This window comes from Psammomys obesus, unplaced genomic scaffold, assembly GCF_907164565.1.
Source record: "Psammomys obesus unplaced genomic scaffold, mPsaObe1.curated_primary_1811, whole genome shotgun sequence".
Lineage (NCBI taxonomy): Eukaryota > Metazoa > Chordata > Mammalia > Rodentia > Muridae > Psammomys > Psammomys obesus.
The window spans coordinates 305,038-332,382 of record NW_026594091.1 but is presented as its reverse complement, the minus strand read 5'-3'; the positions used below and the strand labels follow the sequence as shown (position 1 = coordinate 332,382).

General features: G+C 38.8%; 1 protein-coding gene across 1 annotated transcript in view; it reads left to right on the top strand.

Annotated features, from left to right (window-relative positions):
• Positions 1–8,395: 8,395 nt before the first annotated feature.
• The window catches only part of LOC129684671 (adhesion G protein-coupled receptor E4-like), a 77,699-nt gene continuing 58,749 nt past the window's right edge, over positions 8,396–27,345 (top strand). Inside the window, exons 1-4 of the mRNA XM_055617882.1 lie at positions 8,396–8,513; positions 13,744–13,794; positions 14,530–14,652; positions 22,329–22,478. Coding sequence (XP_055473857.1) covers positions 8,396–8,513; positions 13,744–13,794; positions 14,530–14,652; positions 22,329–22,478 — 442 coding nt within the window. The remainder of the gene's footprint in view (positions 8,514–13,743; positions 13,795–14,529; positions 14,653–22,328; positions 22,479–27,345) is intronic.

Below are 27,345 nucleotides of genomic sequence, written 5' to 3'. Positions count from 1 at the left end.
ACGCAGTCTGGTGCCCTGTTGCCCTGGTGCCCACAGTTCTATCTGAGGCGGCGAATCACGCGCGCAGGCAGGGCTCTGTGCAGGCAGGTGCCTTTGTCCCGGCTCTGGGTCCGGGCTGGCTCCTGGGGCACCCGCGGAACCCGAGTCTTTTCCAGGGGATGTCTGGGTAACCTGGGGTCGGTCCCAATTGTTTCCTGCTCCGTGGTTTTATCTCTCGACTGGGAAATCCAGTCTATGGTGTCGTGGGCCCACAGTTCAGTCTGGGACCGTGACCAGATCGTGCTGGCGGGTAGCTCTGGGCTGGAGACCAAGCGCCTGGCGGAACGGGGATCTCTTCCGCGGTTTAGCCGGGTGAGTTAAAGCTGATCGAATCCCCCACCATGGGGTATCCTCTCACCTGAGAAACACAACCACTTGTGTTTTATGGCTGCGAGTTCTGATTGCTGGTCACTGTGCCAATCCTGCTGTGCTGCTCCTCAGAATGAGAGTCCTCCCGGCACCGCCATCTTGCCCCGCCTTTGCTCTATTATTTGCTTATTTATCACTATGAATATGTCATTTCACCGCTGTCCTCCCATGTCCTTTTTTGATTCTGTAAAAATTCAGACATAAAAGTGTATAAATACAGTAGCATAATGTCTCTCCGTGACACATTGTCAAGCTAGCTCAAAAGTGACTAACACCTGTATAATTTTGTTTCCTCTTTATTTCTCATTGCTTCAAAAACCCACTATGTAGGTATTTGAAGTAAATCCTAGAAACGTCACCTTAAAATATTGTATGTATCACAGAAGGCACCCAGTACAATTGTAATCACAGACATATTAATAAATTAGTTAAAATAGTTAAAATAACCATTGTATAACCAAATAAATCGCAATATGAGGGATGTTAGTGAATTGCACTCTGAATGCAAAATGAATGTATATATAGCTCCTTTTTAGAAAACGTATGCTTTTTAATTTCTGTATTTATTTTTCCAGAATTTTCTATTGTATACACAATATATTTGATCACATTCAACTTTCATTCATCTCATCCAGATCTCCTCTTTCATGAGCCCCTCCAACTTTATAGCCTCTTCTGTTATAGGCCAAGATTAGTCATACATAAATGTCCAAAAGTTATCTACTGAAGTATAGGTAGTTTCAGTGGCCACATTTCTGAAGAAAGTGACTCTTCTTCACTCAGCATCCGTGACCTGAAAACAGTTTTCTAATTACTAAAAAAATAAGTCAAGTGCTACAGGAGATTTTGAGATCCTGTTGTCTATTATTTGCTTTTATTCCTTCCGTGTATTGTATGTGTGTGTGTGTGTGTGTGTGTGTGTGTGTGTGTGTGTCACATGCTTTTGAGGGCATAATTGTAAGTACTCTCACATGCAGAAGCAGAAGCCAGAAGAGGCTGTCAGGTGAGTTCTCTTACTCTCCACTTTATTCTTTTGTGACAGGATCCCCAGTCAAACTGGAGACTTGCCATTTTTTCTAGCATGACTGGCCAGAGAGATCCACTTTTTTTGTACCTTCCAGTGCTGTGATTACATGAATTTGTAGCTGTCCCCATATTTTTACATAGATGTTAGTAATTCTAACTTACCTCCTTATGCTTGCACAGAATGTATTCTTGTCCAAAGTATCATGCCCTCAATTCCAGGCTGTACACTTTCTGAATGAAGAAAATTGAAATTCAGAATTAAAAATACAATGATGACTATGATTATGGAGGTTGGAAAATTACATAAATGAGACGGTATTTAAAGAGTTTAAATTTCAGACATTTTGGACATTAAAAAGGAAGTTATAGGAATTTACAGCTTGATATGGTAACTACAGTTAATTATAATACATTGAATATTCTTCAGATAGCTACAAAAATAGCTAGGTGAAATAGAAAATGATACACCTGTGAGTCAATAAATGTTTTGTTTCACAATATTTCACAATATGGTGTCATAAATAAACATAATGTACATCACAAAATGAATGTGATTTTTAGTGAAAACTTGAAAAGCAATAATAATGGGTAAGAACCACCGTACTGTGGAGTTGCCTATGTGTGAACTGGGCCTTTTTATTAATTACAGTTTATTCACTTTGTATCTCAACCATAGCCCCTCCGTTGTCCCCTCCCAATTCCACTTCCCTTCCCTCTTCTCCAACCATGCCCCTCTGCCAGTCCCACTGATCCTAATCTATCAGGTCTCATCAGGACTGACTGCATTGTCTTCATCTGTGGATTGATAAGGCTGCACCCCTTCAGGTGATCAAAGAGCTGGCCACTGAGTGAACTGTATTTTAAAACCAGCAGAATTAAGCTACATCAAATGCCAGTTCTTGGCTGTCTATTGAGAAATAGGCATGCTTGCCCCAGTCAAGGCTACTTTGGTCATCTTAGCAGTGTACTTTCCTTGAGATGGGTTGTCATGTACAGTTATTGATGGAAAGAGGCTCAAGACAATGGGTTTTGTTTCTTTGCTTTATATGTTTTCTCACCACCAGGATATTTTTTTATAGGTTCATTCATTTCATGAACTCTCACCCAGCCCTGTTGGAGAGATTCTCAGATCTTTGATGGTGGCAATTGAAGATATGGAAAGCAGGTGCCTGTTTCATGCCACAGGTAAATGAAACAACACTCTCTCATCTTCCTATGGCTTTACTTATATATAATTTCATATAATTTCTTACCCAGAGTTGTCAGTTTCTTCAGCAACAGTGTCATGTGACTCTTCTATTAAATATCTCTACATCATTACTGGGGTTAAGATTCCTTGTGCCAGAAATCATGAAATTTGCAGGTAAATGGTGGGACCTGGAAAGGATCATCCTGAGTGAGTTGTCCCAGAAGCAAAAAGACACTCACGGTATATACTCACTCATATAAACATACAACATAGGATAAGCCCACTAAAATGGGTACATCTAAACAAACTAAGCAAAAGAGAGGACCCTAACTAAAACGCTCAATCCCCATCCTGAAAGGCAAAGAGGATGGACATCAGAAGAAGAAGAAAACAGGAAACAATCTAGGAACCTGCTACAGAGGGCCTCTGAAAGCCAGAAGAAGAAAACAGGAACAACCTAGGAACCTGCCACAGAGGGCATCTGAAAGCCTCTGCCCTGCAGACTATCAAAACAGATGCTGAGTCTGATGGCCAACTGTCGGGCAGAGTGAATGGAATTTTATGTAAGAAGTGGGAAATAGCAAGAGCTGGAGAGGACAGGAACTCCACAACGAGAGCAACAGAAGAAGAAAATTTGAACACAGGGAACTTCCCAAAGACTCATACTTCAACCAAGGACTATTCATGGAGATAACCTAGAACCCCTGCACAGATGTAGCCCATGGCAGCTCAGTGTCCAAGTGGCTTACATAGTGATGGGAAGAGGGACTGCCTCTGACATAAACTGATTGGCCTGCTCTTTGATCACCTCCCCCTGAGGGGGGAGCAGCCTTACCAGGCCACAGAAGAAGAAAATGCAGCCATTCCTGATGTGATCTGATAGACTAAGATCAGAAAGAAGGAGAGGAGGACCTCCCCTATTAGTAGAAGTGGGGAGGAGCATGCATGAAGAAAGGGGAAGTAGGGTGGGATCGGGAGGGGAGGAGGGAGGGGCTTATGGGGGATACAAAATGAATAAAGTGTAAATAATAATAATAATAATAATAATAATAATAATAATAAAGATTCCTTGTGCCATAACTATAGGAACTGGACAAAACAGAAACCTAAGGTGAACAAAACCAAATTTTCATCAAAAACTGACATTTTACAAAGAGAAGCAAGCTTTCAGTTAAGTTCACAGATTTATATGAAAATATAAAGCCATAAAATTTTCAGAATAAAATTAAAGGCAACAGCAATAACAAAAGAACCTTCAGAGTTTAAAACCATGCAAAGTGTTCTTGGGCCTGAATAAAAAAAATGAGATGAAATGATAAATTCCATATCACTGTTTTAAAAAAATATTTTCTTTGCATCTCCCTTGTCTACTTGATTTAGATTTCTTCATTCATTGCCATTGCTCCATTTCTGATTTTTTTCTGTCTGATAGGAAGGGGTAGAAGAGATCAGGGAAGTGATTGTGAATATTAAAAACAACAGTGATCTGTGATGGTGGAGGCCAACTTCACCTGGAGATGAATATGTATATTCTACTGTGTGGTTCAGTTTATTTAGTTGCATTGTCACCACAGTATTCTAGACACCCAATTTACAACATCATTGCAAGTTTGGGGTTTCATTTTAATCTTCTTTTTACACTGTGAGATGGCTCTGTGGTTACAAACCCTGGCTGCTCTTTCAGAGTACCTGACTTTGATTCACAGCACCCATATGGGAGCTTATGCATGTGACTCATGCATGTATAATGTGCTGCATATAGCACAGATACCTATAAAAATTAAATCTTAAATCATAATTATAACATTTTTGCAACAATGTAACCTTATGTATTTCACACCGGTCTCAAGCTTAGAATCTTTTTCTTTCCAAGAACTCCATCATAGGCATGAAAAACCTTGGCCACTTTTCTAGATTCTTAAAGATTCAAGGGTACACATCTTTATCTCAAAACATAAATAGAACTGAAAAGGAGTCATGTTGTGTACAATTAGTGAGAGGATGCCAAGAAACACAAAGAGAATGTAGGAATTGCTACCAATAAATGTGGAAACAGTTGATGATAATATATTCATTTATTGTGATTAACTTGTGATCAGACTAGCTGAGAACCCTACAAGAGACACAGATTCTCCAAATATCTGTGAATCTCCTGGAGGTTGCAAACTAATGCCCGTTTTATGTAGTGTTATGACATCATCAGCATATACAGAAATCCCCTTTGGGGTAAGCTAAGTGAACCTTCCACTCTCTGCTGCAGACTGACAACCAGTCAGGTCTGTGCATGGAGAATTATTGCTCAGTGTGTTACAATATCCTGGACCCTAACAAACTTCTATTGTGAAGTTTTGCTCTACATGGTAATAAAAATATCTATAGGAAGAGGTAGGCAGTGTTGACCACTTAGGTGTTTGTTAGGAGAACTTAGACATAACTGATGTTTAGCCATGTAGATGAGGAATGGGTACACTCTTTTCTACAAGGGAAATTGGTAAATTACTTGCTATGCAAGCATTAAAAACTAAATTCAGATCCCGAGAACCCATGAAAAATACAATGGTGTGGTGAAATGCAGCAGCAGTACCATTGCTCTCTAGACCATGGCAGCAGGAATTGAGCTTGCCGTTATATCAGTCTAGAAACACTGGTGAGTTTTAGGTTCAGTGAAAGGCCCTATATACTCAGTGATAGTACATAGTTACTGATAAAACAACTTGACAACAACCTCTGGTCTCCATATAACCTACATGCATGAACACACACAAACGTAAAGACTCAAAGAACCACTGGTTGGTTAGTATTTTCAGCTTTTAAGGTCATATGGTTTCCTACTTGACTATTCCATGGTGTGTTCCAGCCTCCATAAATGTTGTAAATGATGTATGCATCTCTGTGTAAATAAATGTTTATTCAGACGTAAAAATGACATACAAGTTCCTTGCATGAAAATGCAATTTTAGTTTGATGTTTAAATATAAAAGAATTTTAATATGTTTTTCCATCCACTTCATCACCATCATCCCCTTCACCATCATTCACCATCACCATTACCACCAGTACTTTGTGGAGCAAACTACACTGCATTTCAGCCTGTGTTCATTCTCTTTCTTGAAATTGGCTTGGTTTGTGACCTTTTGTGTTGTTGTGATAAAACACTCTGACTAGAAACACCTTGAAGGGGAAAGTGTTTATTTGATCTTAAAGGGTACATTCCATCATCAAGGGAAACCAAGAAAAGAACTCGAAGTAGAAGCTTACATTGACAGCCACGGAGGATTTTTTTTTTTTTCTTTTTAGCAGGCTCCTGGTCAGCTATGTTTTTTTTTTACATCTCACATCCCCCTACTTAAGGGTGTTAACCACCACTGTGGACTTGATCCTACTACATCAATTAGCAATAAAAATTTTACTTACATGAAGATTTTTCCTTCATCTGAAAAACAAGATCACCCATTACATTAGTAATTGGGTTTTGATTAATCAGCTAACCCTCAAGCTTGGCATGGGTCTTCATTAATTAAACCATCTATAAATTAAACTGCCCTATCTTTATTTTTATATTTATGTGATTGGCTAGGTGTTTCTATGAACTCTTGTCTTGAGTGACTATGGGTTGTTACCTCTTATAAGAGACGCCAAAAGCAGTTGTGGGTCTTCTTGGTCTTCTTGGTTATTCAAGGTTTATCTCCTTTTATGTGTGGTTGACTGGGGAGGTCTTCTTTTTCATGGAATAACTGAAGGCATTTTTAAATTTTTATTTTACTTTTTAAATATTAATTACAGTTTATTACCTCCGTGTCCCAACTGTAGCCCTTCACTCATTCCCTCCCTCCCTCATCTCCTCCCATGCTCCTCTCCAAGTTCATTGATAGAGGAGATCCTTCTCACCTTCCATTTGACCCTAGCTTATCAGGACTGGCTGCAATGTCCTCCTCTTTAGCTGGGAAAGTCTCCTCCCCCATCAGAGGGAGGTGATCAAAGAGCCAGCCACTGAGTTCATGTCAGAGACAGTCCCTGTTCCCCTCACTAGGGAACCCACTTGGATACTGAGCTGCTATGGGCTACATCTGTGCAGGAGTTATAGGTTATCTCCATGTATGGTCCTTGGTTGGAGTATCAGCCTCAGAAAAGAACTCTGGGCCCAGATTTTTGTTTCTGTTGTTCTCCTTGTGCAGCTCCTAGCCCTTCCCGTCTTTTTATCTCCCCCTTCTTTTATAAGATTCCCTGCACTCTGCCCAAAGTGTGGTTATGAGCCTCAGCATCTGCTTTGACAAACTGCTGAGTAGAGTCTTTCAGAGGCCCTCTATGTCCTATTTCTTGTTTACTCCCTCTTCCAATTTCCATTCTGTTTGCTTTTCTGAGTAAGGATTTTTTATCTTACCCAACAAATGGAATCTCATGAAACTGAAAAGCTTTTGTAAAACAAAGGACACTGTCATCAGAACAAAACAACAGCCTACAGACTGCGAAAAGATCTTCACCAACACTATATTTGACAGAAAACTAATATCCAGTATATATAAGGAACTCAAGAAGTTAAAAAGCAAAAAATCAAGTAATCCAATTTAAAAATGGTGTACAGAGCAAAACAGAGGAATTCCTCTGTAGAGGAATATTGAATGGCAGAGAAACACTTAAAGAAATGTTCAACATCCTTAGTCATCAGGGAAATGCAGATCAAAATGACCCTGGATTTCACCTTACAGCCATCAGAACATTCTTCCACTGCTGTTGGGATTGTAAACTTGTACAACCACTTAGAATCAATCTGGCACTTTCTCAGACAATTAGGAACAGTGCTTCCTCAAGATCCAGCTATACCACTCCCAGGCATATATCCAAAAGAAGCTCAAGTATACAAAAAGGACATTTGCTCATACATATTCATAGCAGCTTTATTTGTAAAAGCCAGAAGCAGGAAACAACCCAGATGTCCCTCAGCTGAGTAATGGATACAGAAATTGTGGTACATTTAAACAATGGAATAGTACTCAACATTTTTTTAAATTTTATTTATTTATATTAATTAGAGTTTATTCACTTTGTATCCTAGCTGTAGCCACCTGCCTCATTCCCTCACAATCCCTCCCTGTCTCTGTCTCACCCTCCCTCCCTCATCTCCTCTCATTCCCCTCTCCAAGTCCACTGATAGGGGAGGTCCTCCTCCCCTTCCATCTGACCCTAGCATCTCAGGTCTCATCAGGACTGGCTGCATTGTTTCCCTTTGCGGCCTGATGAGGCTGCTCTCCCCTCAGGTGTGGTGGTGAAAGAGCTAGCCAGAGTTCATGTCAGAGACAGTCTCCTTACTCAGGAACCCACTTGATTATTGACTGCCTTGGGCTACATCTATGCAGTGGTTCTAGGTTATCTCCAGGCATGGTCCTTGGTTACAGTATCAGTCTTAGAAAAGACCCCTGGGCCCAGATTTCTTGGTTTTGCTGCTCTCCTTGTGGAACTCCTGGCCTTCCAGGTCTTTCATCTCCTGCTTCTTTCATAAGATTCTGTAAACTCTTCCCAAAGTTTGGCTATGAGTCTCAGCATCTGCTTTGATACACTGCTGGGTAGAGTCTTTCAGAGGCCCTCTGTGGTAGGCTCCTGTCCTATTCCCTGTTTTTTCCTTCTTCGGGTGTCTATCTTCTTTTACTTTTTGAGTGAGGATTGATCATCTAACCCAGGGTCCTCCTTGCTTAGCTTCGTTAGGTGTACAGATTTTAGTACGTTTGTCCTATATTATATGTCTAATATACTTTTAATAAAAGAATGTAGGGGAATATGAAAGAGCGCCTGGCCTTTAGGAATTCACAAGCAAAAGCAAGTAGAATAATATCATTGTGCATTCTGATTGCCAAGGACATGCTGGTGCCCGTGTGCACACTAATTTGCAGCATAGGTATCAGTGATGTTTGGGCAAGACTGCAGAGCTTAGCAGTCTAAAGTGGTCTTTAAAAAGATTTATTTGTTTTTATATTATGCGTATGCATTTTTCTCTGCACATATTTGTGTGCACTATGCGCATGCCTGGTATCTGTGCAGGCACGACGAAGGTGTCAGATCCTATAGAAAGAGAGTGACCAAGCCTTCTGAATCGCTGTGTGGGTGCTAGGAACCAAACTCAGATCTTCTGCAAGCACTCTTAACAGCTGAGGCATCTTAGACACATATGAAAAACTTGGCAATGGCTCTAGGTTTTTATAAGCCGGAAATTCTAAACGATAAATCATAAGTGAGAGATAGCTTTCATTATGGACACATTGTAAATTTTTAGATTAAGAGTGTTATGTTTGCTGTTATCCAGATTATGGTAGTTAAGAATATTTAAAGTTTCTCAATTCTGAGATATTAAGATTTTATAATATCAAAAACCTCTTCAACTAATGACATTTAATAGTCATGTGTATTCACACATAAAAGAGACTAAGATATATATTGGAAGCATATTTGTGAGTGTGAGGAAAGATATTCAATGAATTTTGATGAGTAGTTGTGAGTCTTTCATTGTTAATGAACATGAAGTGTGGCTGGGAGTTTAGTAAGCAGATCCTGCCTCAGCACTGGCAATAATTAGCTGCAGTTCTGTATGAGTCAAGCCCATTCAGAGCTAGTCATACACAAACTGTGTCTTATCTTTAGCTCTCCTTGGGTTTGTTAGTATTAATGTTAGATTTTATGTCCTCCAACTGATAGGGAGAGAAACACCACTGTCTCATAAATATGAGAAACTATAAAATCCATACTATACCCCCTAACCAACTAAAAACCCAGAGTGAATAGTTTAACTTAATTCATTATAACATGGGTGCTAAATTAATCCCTCCAGCTCAACTCTTTCTCTTGTAAGTCTTTTGTTAGCTACTAATAGTTTTCTATGTATTGTGTTGTAAATAAACTATTTGTTTTACCCCAAGTGCTTAAGATGAAATTCATGCACTGCCCTTGGTGTTCACATGCTCTCCCCCTGAGCTACCCACCCCAAACTGTGAATAAACTCTCCTGAAGCAAGCCTAATTTGACAGTGACATCTAGCTCCACGCTTCACAGGCAAACTCTACGACCACTGTAGTGTTGGGAGGCAAGTCATACATGGTTTTGGTGCCTTTATAAAATATGCCAAAGGGAGCCTAATTGCCCCTTTCACCAATTGAGAATATATATCAAATGTCATATTTGAAGAAGAATTAATCATTAGATACCAAACAGGATGGTATCATGATCATGTTCTTCTAAGATCCAGAAAAATACAGTGCCATTTTCACAAAAAAATAACTTATGTTGTAGTAGCAGGTTAAATGGTTGAGCATGGGCCTTTGGATTTTCTCAGTGTAGCATTTAAATACCATTTTCTTGATAGTGAATCATCAAATTGTTTTGAGAATGAGATGGTGAGTGTTGTATTAATAAAGGATAAAGAATGGTAGAAAGTATCAAAGAATTTTAATGACATACAAACATTTTCTGAATCATTTTCAGAATAGGGATGGCTGATTTCTTTTTTCCTTTTTTCATTTATTTATTTATTTTTTTATCATCTATCTATCTATTTATTTATTTATTTCAGCTTATTCACTTTGTATCCCAACCATAGCCCCTCCATTGTCCCCTCCCAATCACACCCTCCCTCCCTATTCTTCTCCTATGCCCATCTCCCAGTCCAATGATAGGGGAGGTCCTCCTCCCCTTCCCTCTGATTCTAGTCTATCAGGTCTCATCAGGCCTGGCTTTTTTGTCTTCCTCTGTGGACTAGTAAGGATGTTCCCCCCTAAGGTGGACGTGATCAAAGAGCCTGGCTCTGTGATGGCTGATTTCTGTGAAGGCATAGAACAAGCAAAATGTCCCCTTATTTGATCAAGACTTTCCTTAGGAAAGGCAAAAAGACAGTTTTCAGATTAAATTTCATTGATGTTGCACACTAAGATCATTGGTCCCAACCATGTTTCTTCAATATCTTGGGGGGTAATAATGAATGTCTAGCACAAAATACTGATTTTAAACACTACAAAACTCTGTCATAACTATATGTGAGACTTTTATTCAGAACCCATTCACCTTGGCTTTGATAATCTCAGTATTCCAAATAGTGCATGTTCATTAGAGAACTGAGGGAAACTAAGACTTTCAGCACATTGGACAAGGCACAGGTTGCCAGATGGAAGTACCAACTATGATGACATAATTTGTCTTGGGTTATTTTCTTGAATTCCATTTATGCTGGGGTGTCCATGGATGCTTGCTCCTGGATAACTGGGTTCTGGAGATGCCATATTGCTCTGTCTTTTGTTGGTTGAGCTTCTATGCTGGCCTCTACCCATTGGGCCGTCTTAGGTGTTGGGTGTTAGTTTTTTTTGCTTCCTGGAATCCTGGAGTGGGGAGAATTTCATTGGCAGAAAGATGATTTTCCCTGGAGGAGGCCTCCTCAGCTTTTTGGGTATGGTCACTGAATGGCCGATGTTTTTCTAGAATTGCCACAGCTCACCTCAGGCGTTTAGACCTGAGTGATAAGTGTTGTCTTTGTTAGTCAAGGGGGCTCTCCTCTCACCCAGAGAATTCCTGAAGAAAACTATCCTGCTTCTGGGTTTCTTGCTTTAAATTTAGTGAGCTGCTGATATAACCTGGGTGCCCTGTGGTTTGTGCAGTTTATTTAAGGATAACTGGTTGCCTTATGGAGCAGTATCTGGGGACAGATCTCAGGGATCCCAGGCTTCTGTAGGTCTGAGGTTGGAACTCTGTGTCCTAGCACCCAAGTGGTAATCAGTAGCAGGTGAACACAGCTCTCATGTGTGCCACAGGAGTCTAGAGCCTGGAGCCTGTGGGAACCCAGAAACTTTTCCAGAGCTGGGTGTCGTGAGGTAGAGCCAGACATTCTCCCACACACACTGTGGAGTTTCCTCCCAACAGGGAGACCCAGTCTTTGGTGTTTTGAGGTCCACATATCTGTCTGGGGTAGCGTGAAGAAAGAGGGGGGTGGGATTGGGAAAGGAGGAAGGAGGGAACTACAGGTGGGATACAAAGTGAATAAAGTATAATTAATACACATTTAAAAATGTATTAAAATAATGTAAGATATTTAAAATATTATATTATAGGAAGATACATTTTTCTAATTACAAATGGTTACATGGCAAAATACTAATTTCTCAACCCTCTTGGACTACATAAAATATAGTCATTTTCTTGTGAAACTCTGTCTACTTTGCAGGACAAATGGAACATTTAAATCAGAACATGTACTGGTGGTTGTACAACACATCAACCACATTAAGCTCACTTACATTCCCTTATGGAGAGGGGGTTTCATGTGTCATATTTGTTCCCTGTTTCCCAAAGATATATAAGAAATAACGATTCTTGTGTTGGGAATGAAATTCTTGGGGGCATAGTTGCCCCTTAGTTGATCATGTTACTGCAAGTAGTAAAACCTCACAAATGTTCCTGGAAGTAACCTCAAGTAAACTCATTGGTTCACCAAAGCAGACTAATATAAAATAATTCCCTTGAATTGTTATTATATATTTGTTATTATATACTTGGGGAAAAGATTTATATTGGCTTACATTACATACTCCACCATAAAAAAGAATTTGAAACAAGAACTTGAAGCATGATATAAAGCAGGGACCATGGAGCAATGATGCTTGTTGGTTTGTTTTGTATTTTTGTTTGTTTTTCTGTGTGTTGCCCAGCATGCTTTCTTATACAACTCTGGACCACCAGTCAAGGTGTTGCACTGCCCATAGTGCTTTAGGCTTTTCCCACATCAATTACTAATCAATAAAACATCACACAGTTTTGCCTACAGGCAAGTCTGATGAAATAATTCTTCAGTAAAGATTACCTTTTCTAGATCATCCTGACTGAGCTATCCCAGAAGCAGAAAGACACACACGGTATATACTCACTCACACAGGCATATAATATAGGAGAAACCTACTAAACTCTGTATATACCTAAATAAACTAATCAAGAGGGAGGACTCTTACTACAATGCTCAATCTCCACCCAGAAAGGCAAAGAGGATGGACATCAGAAGAAGGAGAAAACAGGGAACAAGTCAGGAGCCTGCCACAGAGGGCCTCTGAAAGGCTCTGTTCTGCAGACTATCAAAGCAGATGCTGAGACTTATGGCCAACCTTTGGGCAGAGTGCAGTGCAGGGAATCTTATGAAACACGTGGGAAATAGTAAGATCTGGAGAGGACAGGAGCCACAAGGAGAGCAACAGAACCAAAAAATTTGAGTACAGGGGTCTTTCCTGAGACTGACACTCCAACCAAGGACCATGCATGGAGATAACCTAGAACTCCTGCATAGATGCAGTCCATGGAAGTTCAGTGTCCAGGTGGGTTCCATAGCAATGGGAACAGGCAGGGGCTGTGTCTGACATGAACTGATTGGCCTGCTCTTTGATCACCTTTCCCTGAGCTGGGAGCAGCCTTTCCAGGCCACAGAGGAAGACAATACAGCCACCCCTGATGAAACCTAATAGACTAGGATCAGAAGGAAGGAAAAGAAGACTTCTCCTATCAGTAGACTTGGGGAGAGGATTGCATGGAGAAGGGGGAAAAGGGAGGGGTTGGGAGGGTAGAAGGGAGGGATGGAACTACAGGGGGGATACAAAGTGAATAAAGTGTAATTAATAAAAAATTTAAAAAAGATTACCTTTTCTAAGCTATGTCAAATTGGTTTAGTTATGACAGAAATCTACCGGTGTACTTCTTTCAGAGAATAATAAAAAATACTCAACATGAAAAGCCACCCAATGCATTCATTTTCTCTGCACTGTGCTTTGCTTCATATAGTAATTGTATTTCAAATAATACACAATGTGGTATTAGAGGCCTCAGCTGGTAGGGGGACCACTGAATATAGAACAGAGGTTGTAGTTGTGGTTTCTCTGTGAATGACTTGGAAGACTAGTCGTGTTCATTGGTCAGTTCACAGCTACAATAGGATGTATGTTTCATTTTCCATTATTTTCAGGTTCCCTACAATCCACCATGACAACTGTAGTGAATGAATGTGCATGAGTAACAGTCTTATTTATAGGGCAGAAAAGCCTATAAAACTTTGAAGCAGAGCTAGAACTCCAAATGAACCCAATCACATCATTTCATTCTTTCTCTTTCAGCTCTTGGTGTTCTGCTGGTCTGGTCAGCATTAGAATTGCAGAATACTTCAGGTGAGGCTATTTATTGTTAATGCCAGTGGGATACAAAATATTCTTCCTAAGAAGCGAAGTGTTCACTGTTAAGTTTGAAACTTTTTATGGTATTTGTCTTAAGCACCATTGTCCTATTCTAACATCTTCATCTTCACCATCATTGTTTATATCATTTAGCTAACCAATTACACATTATTTTATTCAGTACTCATGATATTACTATAAAGAAGACACTACAACTATAAAGACAACAAAATCCACACATGATCCTTGGTTTTACAAAGGAGGAGCTGGCTCCAAGTTATAGAACTGGCAGATACTGACTTCTATTTCCCTAAGTCTGTATCATTGCTGGTGTTGTGATGTATGTTTTGAACTCAAGTCATCATATTTACACATTGAACTTACAAGCATACTTACATTTACAACTGTGACATCTCCATATCTCTTCAAGCTGAGTCTTTTAAAAGCACATTCCTGTCAGTCATTGATGTAAGGAGCCATGTGTGATGGGAAGAGATACTAATTTCTTTCTGGTGACCAATGAATACTGGGTGGCCAGAGAAAGCTCCAACAAATAGAAACATAAAGTCTCCCAATTAAAATTTTACAGTTTGAAAAATTGGTATTTATGGAAGAACATAGATATAGAAAGACATTGAGAGCAACTATATTTAGCAATAGTATGGCTATAAAAAGAGATACCTCAAAGAACATGAGAAAATGCATGAAAATATTCTGTGTTCTCCACAGCTTCCTGCCCGCAATGCAGTGAAAATGCTACCTGCTTCAATAGAACTCACTGTGTTTGTAAAGAAGGATTCTGGCCAGGCTCTGGGAATAAAATAATTATTGAGCCACATGTGAAATGTGAAGGTAAAGAAGTCTATCTTTATATGCTTGCTATTGTTGTGATTAACCCATGGGCAACCTGTTATCTCTCTCTCTCTCTCTCTCTCTCTCTCTCTCTCAGTGTGTGTGTGTGTATTGAAAGAAAAGGACTCCTTTCATCCTATACTTCAAGGTAACATTCTATTAAGAGGAAGACAGGACATGGACTCAAGGCAGGAAATTGGAGATAGAGACTGGAGCAGAAATAATGGAGGAGTGCTGCTTACTGGCTAGCCCTTCCTGGCTTACTCTACATGATGATTTGAATATATATAACTACTTGATTCCCAGTTGGTGTAACTGTTTGGGAAGAATTAGAAGGTTTGGGCTTGTTTAAAGTGGTATGTCACCGGGATTTGGCTTTGACATTCTGAAAGCCTGTGCCACTCTTTACTTCCTGCCTGTGGATCAGATGAGATATAATCTCTCACCTACTGCTTCAGCAACATGCAAACTTTTCTGCTGCCATGCTTCTTGCCACGATACCTCCCTCCCAATTTAATGTTTTCTTTTATAAATTGCCTTTGTCACAGTGTCTCTTCACACTGAAAGAAAAACCTTATGGCAGAATCTTTAAAAATTGTGGTCCCTCTTTCAAAATGACTCTTCCTTGTGCCAACTTGATAAAAAAAAACCTAAATATCACAAAGTTTTAGTTTAATCATTTCAGAAAATTCTTATGCCCCTCAATCAAACATTGTAGGACATAAGATCTCAGAGATCTTTAGAAGAATCTTTGACAATGTACAGGCATTAACTGAATGTAATGTGTTATATTCTTTGGACAGTCAGTGGCCATATGGCTCTTTGTGTCAAGGAATCTTTGGTCTGTAGACCTCTTTATTAGCTTCCTTTTTGTTGTGACTGTGAACCAAGCATCTTAGGGGAACAAAGGTCTGTCTTAGTTTACAACATCAGGTTACAGTCCATCAATGTGGAAAAATAAATGTAGGAGAAAATTTAAGCATCTACTCATAGCCTCAGTCATGAACAGAGACAGAATGAATGAATGCATGTAAGAAATGAAGCAGCTGTCTTTTTTTTTTCACTTAGTCTTGTACCTAGCTCAAGAAATGGCTCTGTTCACATTCATGCTGGAAGATCTTCCCATACCAGTTAACTCAATAAAATGAATTTCTCACAGGCATGACCACAAGCCAACTGAATCCAGAATATTTCTCATTGAGACTCTCTTCCCAGGCCATTCTACCTTCTGTCATGTTGATAATGTATAATCACAAACGCAATTCTAGATTGCATCAATTTAGCAATTGAAACTAATCATTATATAGTCCCCTGTCTTAAAATTCAACTCTGATCTGCTAGCAGGAAAAATGGTTATTCAGAAGAACTGTTCATGTTATAATAAGTAGACATCAGGAACCCAAGAGAACCTGACAAGATTTCCAAGTTTTGTGTCCTGGAACAATGAATTGGACCAGGGACATATAAGCAGTGTGAGAAAGAGATTTACTTTATTAAGAAAAAAAAGTATTCCTAAAAATAGAAGTGGACTGGTAAGCATAGAAAAGTCAGGTTCAGAGTTTTTTGTTCTGATTTTTGGTAAGTCATTTATATAACACCTACTCTCTCTGTGAGATACTTAGAATTTTCTTGGCCTCTGCCCTATATTGTTAAATGTCTCCCAAGTAGAAGGAGAATTCCTGTTTTCAGTCAAATGGATACTTTGACTGGTAAATATTCATGTCTCTCTCTCTTCTCCCATCTATCTTTTTAGATAGTATGAGTGTTGTGTGAGGCAAGCTTTAGGTAATATTTTCTTATAAATTGAGTCTTAACTATTTTTATTAGTGAGCTCATTTATCTGGTTTATTCTTGTACTATGTACATTTTGTTAATGTTATAAACACCATATTGAAAGGTAACTTATAGAAGAAAAATACTTGTTATGGATTATGGTTCCAGTAAAAGAGTCCACAATGATGATTATAGGCATGGTATCATGTGTCTGTTTAAACTGACAACATGGCAGCTCCATGGTTTGGTGAATTATAGATGCAAGATAGAGAACAGCCAGAAATATCTGGAAGCATCTACTGCCAAGAAAGAAAGTAGACTGAACATGTCAGGAGACAAGGTATGGCAAGAGAGGGGAGAATAGCACAGGATAGAGAATAGATAAAATATAGTGAGAGATGTAGGAGCAGAGATGAGAAAAAGAAAGAGAGAAAGTTGAAAACCAACTTTGACATGAATGAACTGAGGCAGGACACTGAGTTATTTGACTGGAGGCTGGAATTGGTTGTAGCTGGTAAAGAAGAAAAAGGAAAAAAGAAGAAAGAAATCATACACCCACACACATACACATGACTGATGAAGCAAGACAAGCTCCAACAAACAAGCAACAACTTCATGCATGCTTATACACACATAAACACACACACATACATACATATACACACATTTACACATTGAGTAGATGGAGCAAAGCTTCAACTACCTTTCATACATACACACGTATTTGGTGGATGGAGCACAGCTCCAGTGATCAAACTTGCACCATCTTACATATATACAGATACACATTTGGTGAATGGAGCGAACTCAAAAAACTTCATTTTTCCTCCCACAGCTTATATAGCCCAGAAAAAAAATCTTTCAAGCAGTACAAAAATCACAGTGTCGTTACATTTTAGTTTTCTTTGAATGATTTTAAGGAGTATATGTAGAAAAAAAAAAAAACAAGATCCCCAATTACTACACATGATCAAATGTTTTACATAGTGTGGGAGAAAAACAAATGTGAAAAACAAGTTATTCCCAAGAACCCACATACATTTATAACTAACAAACTTGTTATAGATTAACAAAGAGTAAGTAAGCAAGGCAATTTTCTCCACCAGTTTCTTTTACTGGAAGGCTGCCATTTGCAGTTACAAAGAAAAGATCAATTATCTTACTATTTATATTAAGAAACAGTCTTATAAAAATCTCAAAAGAATCACAAATATAAAAAAATCAGTCATTTCTACTTTAAATCTTCAAGGTGCACATCTATTCATTAACAGTTTTATTAAACCATATCAGAAAACTGAGGGTAAAAATGGGTACAAGAAATCAATCATCACCTTGATGACCAGCCCACCTTTATCAAGAGAAAGGCAAGTCAGCTAGTGCCAGTTAGGCTGCTGTTGTTCTTGCTCCTGACCCCCCAAAATACCTAGCTCAATTATTAAGAGTGTGCCTTTCTGAAATTCAAATTGTTTCCTATGATTTTCTGCATCAGAGCCACTAAAAAATATATATATATATATAATCTAAAAGCGGTGGTCATTGCTAACAATCTACATCTCTAAATTCTTTCTAAGGGTGGCAGGTGAATTGTTTATCTGCAAAACCTGAGAAAGGCCAAGTACTGTTATTGCAAGTGTCAGTGATACTGCCCAGTGAGGTTTAAAATCCTCCTTAGAATTTTCATACAACTGACAGATTGGAAGGGGTGTGGTAAACATGAAAGCAACAAGCAGAGGAATACTCTACAACAGGATGAAGTCCACAGGACACACACACAGGACTCACCACAGGTAGACTCCTCAGGGCTCTACCTTTCCAAGGTGTAGCCATTGTGGTTGTGCTAACTGCTGGGCCACATTGCATGTGTTCTAAAGCTGTGTTGTTGTTCCTCTTGCATAGCTCCCAAAAAGGAGAGAGAGAGAAAGAGAGAGAGAGAGAGAGAGAGAGAGAGAGAGAGAAGAGAGGGAGAGAGGGAGACAAGGATAGAGAAAGAGGGATAGAGAATAGCAGGGTTATAAGGAGAATGAATAGATGGAGAGGTAGCCCATGAGTTGTATTGACTTTAAGGAGATGAGAAAGGTAAGGATACTAGCATAAACTTTGAAATATGTAACATACATGTGCTATTGAGTAAGCCTAGAGATAAGCATGAGTTTAATATGTTAATAGGTACCACAATAACCAGCCATATGTCCATTCCGCCAGAGTCAAAGAAAATGACACATTTCAGTAAATGGGAATCAGTTTCACAAGGTCCTAAGAAATGTTGGGTTTTATCTGTCAGAAATCATTCTATAGTCTAGGATGAGCTCATTGGATTGCTTTTTGAAGTTTGGGGAGTTGGAGTTCCCTTTGGACCTAACAGTATCCAGAACCTGAGAATTCATATCTTACTTACACAAAGGAAACAACAAATGAACAAAAATGGAATTAGACTATCAACCCTCAAAGACCTCAGTAGAGTACTTGTTTCAGTAAAGGTGCACATTTTAAAGTTTCCATAACTTATAGTGTCAGTGTTACAAACTGTGGCCAATATTTCAAAATCCTTAGCCTATGGGAGGGGGAGAGAAACATAATTTCATTTGAACTTAAACATTTGACACTTTGGGTACATAGGTTCATGGTACCCAAACTGTGTTTTTAGACCAACTTTAAATATATCTCCAGTTTCTCACTGTCTCAACAGTGTTCCAAAATTCAAAGTTTAAATTCTCCTCTGAGACTCAGAGCTTTCTTAGCTGTAACCTTGTAAAATCAAAACACAAATAGTATGCTTCAAATATAGTATGGCACAGCGTATGTATATATCACCTTTCCAAAGAGAAGAAATGGGGGCATAATGAAGAAACATTGCACTGAAGCAAATGAAACACAACAGGGTGACCCTCAAATGCTGTAGTTCTATGTCTGACATACGAGCCTTTAGTTATTAAGTTACTAAAGACTTAGATGGCTCTGCTCCCCCAAGCTTGCTGTCTGAAACGCTGTCTCTCTCTCATTCCACTTCCTGTGTGCACCTCTTTTTAGCACATATCTCATAGCCTGGTAACTCAAATCTTTAGATATCCACTAAATGCAGGTTTTGCTTTTACAATTCACATAGTAGGCTCTCATGGTGTTCTCTAATGGACTCAATCCTTCCAACACTTTGCTTGCCCTCAGAGACTCTCTGAAATAATAGCAAAAGTGTTCATGACACCTTCATTCCTGCACCATTAATGCCTGCAAAGCTGATATCTTAGTTGGAGCAATGCCAAGATCAGCTGCAAGTTTAAGAGGAAACCCCTCCTCCTTGGATCACATTTGCAATATAGTTGGTATGTATTCTAGGAGAAGAAGCTTCTTGGGTCTTCTCTTTTTACATATCCTTAGCGGGTTGTAGTCTTGTCCTCAGGGCTCCCATCCAAATGTTCCACTGCAGACCAAGAGGTCTAACCTATATGGTTCTGATCTCCAATAATTAGAGTCTCCTTTTTGGTATACATTTCTACAGATCTTTTCTTTCTACAGTGCACACTTTAACTTTCTTTTTCTCTTACTTTCTGATAAAGATAATCAGTAATAACCAGGCATGGATTCAGAACTGTGCTGCCTTAAAATGTCCTCTGATAGTAAATTAATCAACATTTTTTTATTTTAAACTGTCACTTATTAGGATGAGGGCAGAAATAGACAGATTCTTTGCCAAAGTATAATACAGTGGCCTCTAACTCAAAGGTTAATAGAGAATTTATTACCTTCTGAGATCTCTCCAGGCCTCTAATATCACCATAACTCTCTGCAATATTGTATTTTGTGGTCTGGCAATAACAGCTAATAAATCTCTGCAAGGTTGCTAGCACATACAAAGTCTTTTGCATTCCTCAAAAAGACAGCACAGTTGAATCAATTATAAAAATAACTCCACTTTCTAGTATCAACTTCCTTTTCTATTTTATGTTATGTATATGGGTATTTGCCTGTATTTGTGTATGTCTAGAGACCATATTCATGAAGTGCCCATGAAATTCAGAAGGAAGCACCAGATGTACTGTAACTAGAGTTACATATGGTTGTCAATTGCCAGGTGGATTCTGGGAACTGTACCTGGGTCATCTGCAAGAATGGTCAGTGTTCTTAAACAGTAGGCTATTTATTTAGTCTCTCAACTTCTGTATAAGTGATACTTCCCTTGCTGTAATAAATGACACAACCAAAAGCAATTTATAGAAGAGAGGGTTTTTTTTGGCTAATGGTACCAGGGAAAAAGTCCATAATGGTAGAAAGCCATAGCATGAGGCAGTTAGAGATGATATGTCACATCTTCACTACACACAGGAATCAGAAGTATTAAGGAGGATGTGGGAGAAGGTAAAAACCCTTGAAGAATCCCCAGGGATATTCTTCTTCTGATAACCTTCTTAAATAGAACCACCAACAGAGATCAAATATTAAATATCTCAACCTATGGAGACCATTTACTATTTAAATGACAATCATTATCTTGTTGCTGAGTGTATGTTTAATGTCAATTTCACAAACTACATGAATCAGTATTAAAGAAGATATTCAACCCTTATTTTGGAGATTTGATATAGTATTAGACAAATTACTGCTACCAGCACTTTAAACTTCATTTGCCCTAGTATGTCCTAGAATCCATTTCTTAGCGTTTAGTTCATTATTCAGATTGTTTTCTTCCTTCACCCAATAATATATCATCAATATTTTGCATATTATATAGGGTATTTCAATGTCTAGAAGGCTGTTGCCCACCTTATAATCCTTTTTTGTCATTGCTTGGGGGTGTATTTCTACAAAACATGGGTAAGCTTTTTATTGATATTTGTGATAATTTAATCTTCACTAACAACTTGAATACATGTCTATGAGGATCTTTCCAGTCTTCCTTAACTGAAGAAGAAAGATATACACAGAATGTGAATGATAGAATTCCACAGAGTGGAATTACAGACAGAATATAAAGGCAAAAAAGTACTAAAACAGCTAAGTAGCAGCATTCACTTCTCTCTGCAGCCTGCTTGCATATGCAGGGTGGCCAACTGCATCACCTGCCAGTGGAAAAGTATTTCTGTTATCAAGGACTGTTTTGCACCCATATACAACAAGCCAAAATAAGCAATTCCTCCCTTAAATTTTTTTTAATTTTATTTTTCTTTTTAGTTACATTTTGTTAACTCTGTGTCCCAGCTGTATCCCGCTCCCTCATTCCCTCCCCAACCCCACACTCCCTCCCTGGTCTCCTCCCTGCCCCTTTCCAAGTCCACTGATAGGGGAGGACCTCCTCCCCTTTCATTTGACCCTGTTTTATCAGGTATCTTCAGGGCTGGCTGCAAAGTCCTCCTCTGTGGCCTAACAGGACTGCTCCTCCCCTGGGGGGGATCAAAGAGCCTGCCCTTGAGATCCTGTTAGAAATAGTCCTTGTTCCCCTTACTTGGTTGCTGAGCTACCACAGGCCACATCCGAGCAGAAGTTCTAGGTTATATCCATAGACGGTCCTTGGTTGAGTGTCAGTCTCAGAAAAGACCCTGTGCCCGGATATATTTGGTCCTTGTAGAGCTCGTATCCTTTCCATATCATACTAACTTCCCTTCTTTCATATGATTCCCTGCACTCTGCCCAGGGTTTGGTTATGAGTCTTAGTGTCTGCTTTGAAACACTGCTAGGTAGAGTTAAATTGTTTTTATAATATGTTTGGAGACATAATAAAAATGGTTATTGCGGGAGAAGTGCATTATGTTTATAAATTAAGTAAAGGTCATGTTTATTATATTGGTTTAGCCTAACAAAGAATTTAGCTTAACAAAGACTAGAAATGAAGTCCAGCAAAAGAGACAATACAGGTAAGACAAAGAGGTACAGCCTTATGAAAATAAAAACAAGCAATATCTCTTGATTTGCAGATATTGATGAATGTTTATTGGAGCCACTGTGTAAGGATGTATCATACTGTAAAAATAAGATCGGGACTTACATATGCAGCTGTATAGTAAGATATCCTTGGTTCAACTGGATAGCTGGGATTATTGATATTGATCATCCTGATTGTTATGGTAAGTCTATTCATGTATTTAAATATATGTAAAGCACATATATATATATATATAATGTAGAGCTTACAACAGCTATGCCACTGTTGGCTAGAATAGTAAACTTATTCTTTTCTTTATTTCTCATCCCTTTGCTATATTTTCAAAGAAATGACATCTAACTCATGGGATCAAATATCTGTTTCCAATAGACATCTTCCAAATTTGTCTCCAATGCAGCTCTGTTCCTTTGATCTCCAAAAGGACAGATGTGATTTTCTTCTGAACTTCATAGCTTCTCCATCTTGCACTAATACCAAATTTAGTTCACATGCCAATCTGTAGTCACAGTAAACACCATGAGTTCATGCTAATATTCCTAAGCATTCCTATATGTGTGACTTCTTTCTACAGCAATGACAAATCAACTTCTCAAGACTCAGAATACATTTTATTGCCCAGGCCATGTAGAATATCATACTTTAAATGATGTTTCATGAAGAGGTCATGCTTCCATTTACAAATTGATTTTAGTATACAATTTTTTAAAAAAATATTTAAGCTTGTTTCCTACAATAAACTTTGTTTTCCTTTCTCCCACACCTTCCAGGTCCTCTCCTCATTTGTTCCCACTGAGTTTCAGGTCTCTCTGTCTCTCTCTGTATCTGTCTCTGTCCTGTCTCTGTATCTCTCTCTTCTTTCCTCCCTCTCTCTCTGTCTCTGTCTCTATCTCAAAAAACAGCAGCAAAACAGAACAAAACCCAACAAGACAAAAACTACCACAACATAAAATGAAACAAAATACACACACACACACACACACACACACACACACACACACACACACAATTATGTAGTCTGTTTTATAGTGGCCAAATATACCTAGACATGGGTCCTGCACTAGAGCATAGTTGATACATTCATTGACACTCAGATGAAGAAAACTCAGCTTCCCTTTCCTAGCAGGTATCAACTTCATTGAGATTCTTGTTTACGGTGAGGATTTTATGTCTAATCCTTCTTCTTAGTGCTGGCATATTCTTTGGTCAGAGTCATCTATCAAATAGGAATAAAAACAGAGTTTACTCTGTTGCCTACACATTTCTAAATAACAAGTTATCCCAGAATTTACAGAATAAAAGAATAAATAAACCTACTTTTGCACAGCTTTATGATTATAGGTCTAGTCTTGGGTTAGCAGAGGTAGCTGCACCCAAGTCTTTTTCACTCAATCAAGATGATTCTTAGAAGTACAGTTGCCCTGGAGTTTATGACTTTACTCCACAACTCAGTGTTGAAATTCAGCAGAAGGGGAGTTAGTATGATGTGGAAAGGATAGGAGCTCCACAAGGACCAAATATAGCTGGGCACAGGGTTTTTTCTCCAACCAAGGACCAGGTATGGATATAACCTAGAACCTTTGCTCGGACAAAACTCATGCTAGCTCAGTAACCAATGGGTTTCCCATAGTAAGGGGAACAGGGACTATTTCTGACAGGAACTCAATGGCAGACTCTTTGACCTCCCCACCCTCCAAGGGAGGAGCAGTCCTGCTAGGCCACAGAGAAGGACTTTGAGATACCTGATAAAACAGGGCCAGACGAAAGGGGAGGAGGTCCTCCTCAATCTGTGGACTTGGGAAGGGGCAGGGAGGAGATGAGGGAGGAAGGGTGGGGTTGGGAGGGAATAAGGGAGCAGGATACAGCTGGGATACAGAATTAATAAAATGTAACTAATAATAGTATTAATAATAATAAAAAAAGAAAAAAAAAAGACTTTCCTTCCAGACTGGAAATACTGCAAATTAGTATGCTTGGGTTTTCACTAGCATACATTCAAGTGTCTTTATACACTGTTTAGTTGTGAGCAGCTACTCCATGGGTACATTTGACTTAATTGCTAAACTGGCAGATTCTCTGTGGTGTGAGTTTTTCTTTGGAAATGAGTATATATCTATTTTCCTGAGATAAGACACCAGTAGACAATGAGAGAAATTACATTACCTATTTAGCATAGGTAAAAGAACATAGGTGAATGAACAAGTTTACTGAAGTTATTCTCAGGAGCAGGAATCACACAAAGGCAGTCATAGTACTAAAATTCCTAGTCCAGTATGAATGGCAGCTCACAAAAGCTGCACCCCTGGATCTCCTTCACGAAGTTTAGGCACTGAGATGACTGAAGAGTTTTCTCTCCCTAGACTTACTATTGCCGGAGGTAGCCATGGGGAGTGACCTTGGGGATCTTCTAAGTTTCATGACTTTTTTTGATACTGGTTGGTGTTGCTTACTCCCAAGTCTTAGCAAGCTCTCCTCCAGAATCGAACATTCCAAATCTAAGGAAATTGCCATAAACCCTTCATTCTCCTTTCCTTTGGCTCTCACCATATTTCTGCCAACTCTTCTTCAATGTTCCTAAGCCTATGGTAGGATGATATTGATAATGATTATCTTCCTTCCTCCATGTTAGAGCATCAGATGACTGTGTAAGAGGAAGAACTGCTTTGTGGAGATAGCTCAGTTATGAGTCTCTGCACTATATTTCCACCTGCAATAAAGAAGTTTTCCTCAATGACTAACATTTAGGAGACAATTTGGCAAACTTATACATTCATTTAACAGTACAAAGCAATGGTCTCCATGGGGACTTTGACTTCTGTCCCCATGGACAAAACAAAGGGGACTTTTGTCCCCTTTGACAAAACGAAATATGAGTTTCACCTTGTGAAAGGGACCTTAATTCCAGTTAGAGAGCAGTGAATTATAGCCATAACAGCCATGATTGCAACAGTGAGTATACCTTACCTGAATTTAGTAGCATAGCCTGTAACATTTATAGTCAATCAAAATTATAGGTGAAAAGTCACTTGCAAAGGCTACATTATACTTTTGATCACTTTGAAAATTAATCTACAAGGGAGAGTATTCTTCTAGTCTGCCTCATCTTAATTTCTCCATGTCCCTCAGCCAAAAAATGTTGTTGTCATTAGCAATATGATTTTATGATCAAGTTCTGCCATCTAACCCACGGTATTGGTGATAGTCTTTAGGATTTGTGGGACTTGGGAGTAGCCCACAGTGGAGTCAGGTCACCTCTGGCACAAGAATTTTTACTTAGTTTTATGTTCTCTGATGAGACATATTCTATCACAATACTGCTCCTTGTTCTTTTAACTGTTTTACAAACTTACAAGACTCTCAATTTTTAGTATTGCATAGTGAACTTTTAAAATGAGGGTACATAGGACATCTGACACCCACCACCATTCAATCTATCTAACTTCTAGTTGGTCACTAAAAAGGAACCATTAGCAAGGCCTATCAAAACACAAAGTCATCTTATCCATTCTGTAAGTTTTTTTCATCAAAATGACAATATCGGTGCAGCAACATAGAAGGAGACTTTACCCACTGTTGCCCTCTGCTTCACACAGACATATTTTATGTGTTCTCATCCTCCTCAATGATCTGCTGCATTGCTGTACATCTCCACTCATCTGCCTTGTGGTGCTAAGCTCTATTCAACCACCTCTGCCTAGTGCTGCCAATGGCTTCTTAGTTCAACAAATTAAAACAGAACCATGGTTCTTTACTGTCCACTGGCTACACCTGACATGTCAAATGGCCCCAGGATGGCTAAACATTTTGTTCACATCTTATCAATTTTATGACATATACAATGGGGGGGGGGAAGAAACCCACTCCAAATCAAGCTTATTCTTTCCTTCCATGAACATCTGCTAAGGCTTTTAAGGCATCTAAAAGCTTCCTAGCACAGCAGTTGGATTTCTAATAATTTCTTGTTTTGGAACTCTAGCTTGATATTAGTCTTTCTACATTTACCATCCAGTGATTCTAGCACATATTTTTTTTACAGCTTTAACTTTCTTTCTTCCTCTCTTGATTACTATAACAACCTTAGAACCTGGTTTATAAGTCACACAAAATCATTCCTGTCTTCTAAAACTTCTTTACCTCATAAATGATTCAGTTTTCCATAGGACTTAGCAAAGTTATTAATGGCTCATAGCTGGCCCAAGCCAACTATTAAATCAACATCTTTCTGGAATCTGTGAATAAAGTTCTATTAGATGCAATTAACTGGATATCAAATGCTACCTTTCTAATGCTCAGTTTCCTAGACTGCCCTTCTAGTATCTTTCAACCAATTAAATCTTACCTGTTAATAAGCAGATATCATCAACAGCCTTTGCATAATGGCCCTGAAATTCTGACTCCTATTTTTGTATTTTTAGATTATGCATTCTTTGTTTCAAGGAGAGATATAAAATTATAATAATTATTTTTTAGATTTCACAGCATTTAGAGTGATCATATTCATCAGTCTGTCCCACAGCCTCATTAGCAAGGTTATAAAAGATCTTACATATCTTGCTTATTTGTTTAAAAGTCGTACCCAATTCATGTCAGATGCAGAATATTACTTATAAATATTACATTGTTTCTCATACTGAACTATTAATAAAAGTGCTGTCTGCCTATGAATTGTGAAATTCTCTTTCTTTCTGTTGAAAATCAGACCTAGTGCCATCTTCTCTCATTTTGCCATAATCCACTCATTACCATTCTTTCCATGAGTTTCATGCTTTTGCATCCCAGGAAGAGCCACTCTAAAGCTCTTTCTTAATGCGATTCCTCTCTTATCTACCATGCTCTTTCTAGAAAGAAACATGAACTCACTTGCATATCTTATTTCATATAGCAAAGAACAAGCAATGGATGCCACAGAGTGTCTATGGTCTCCTCCACCACATGCTACTTTCATGATTGTAGAATATTTTCTGTTCTATCAGCAAATTGGTGGGCATTCCGACACTCGCTTGATGGATTCCAATAATCAATGGTGCCTGCTACCATATACCAAATAGAAG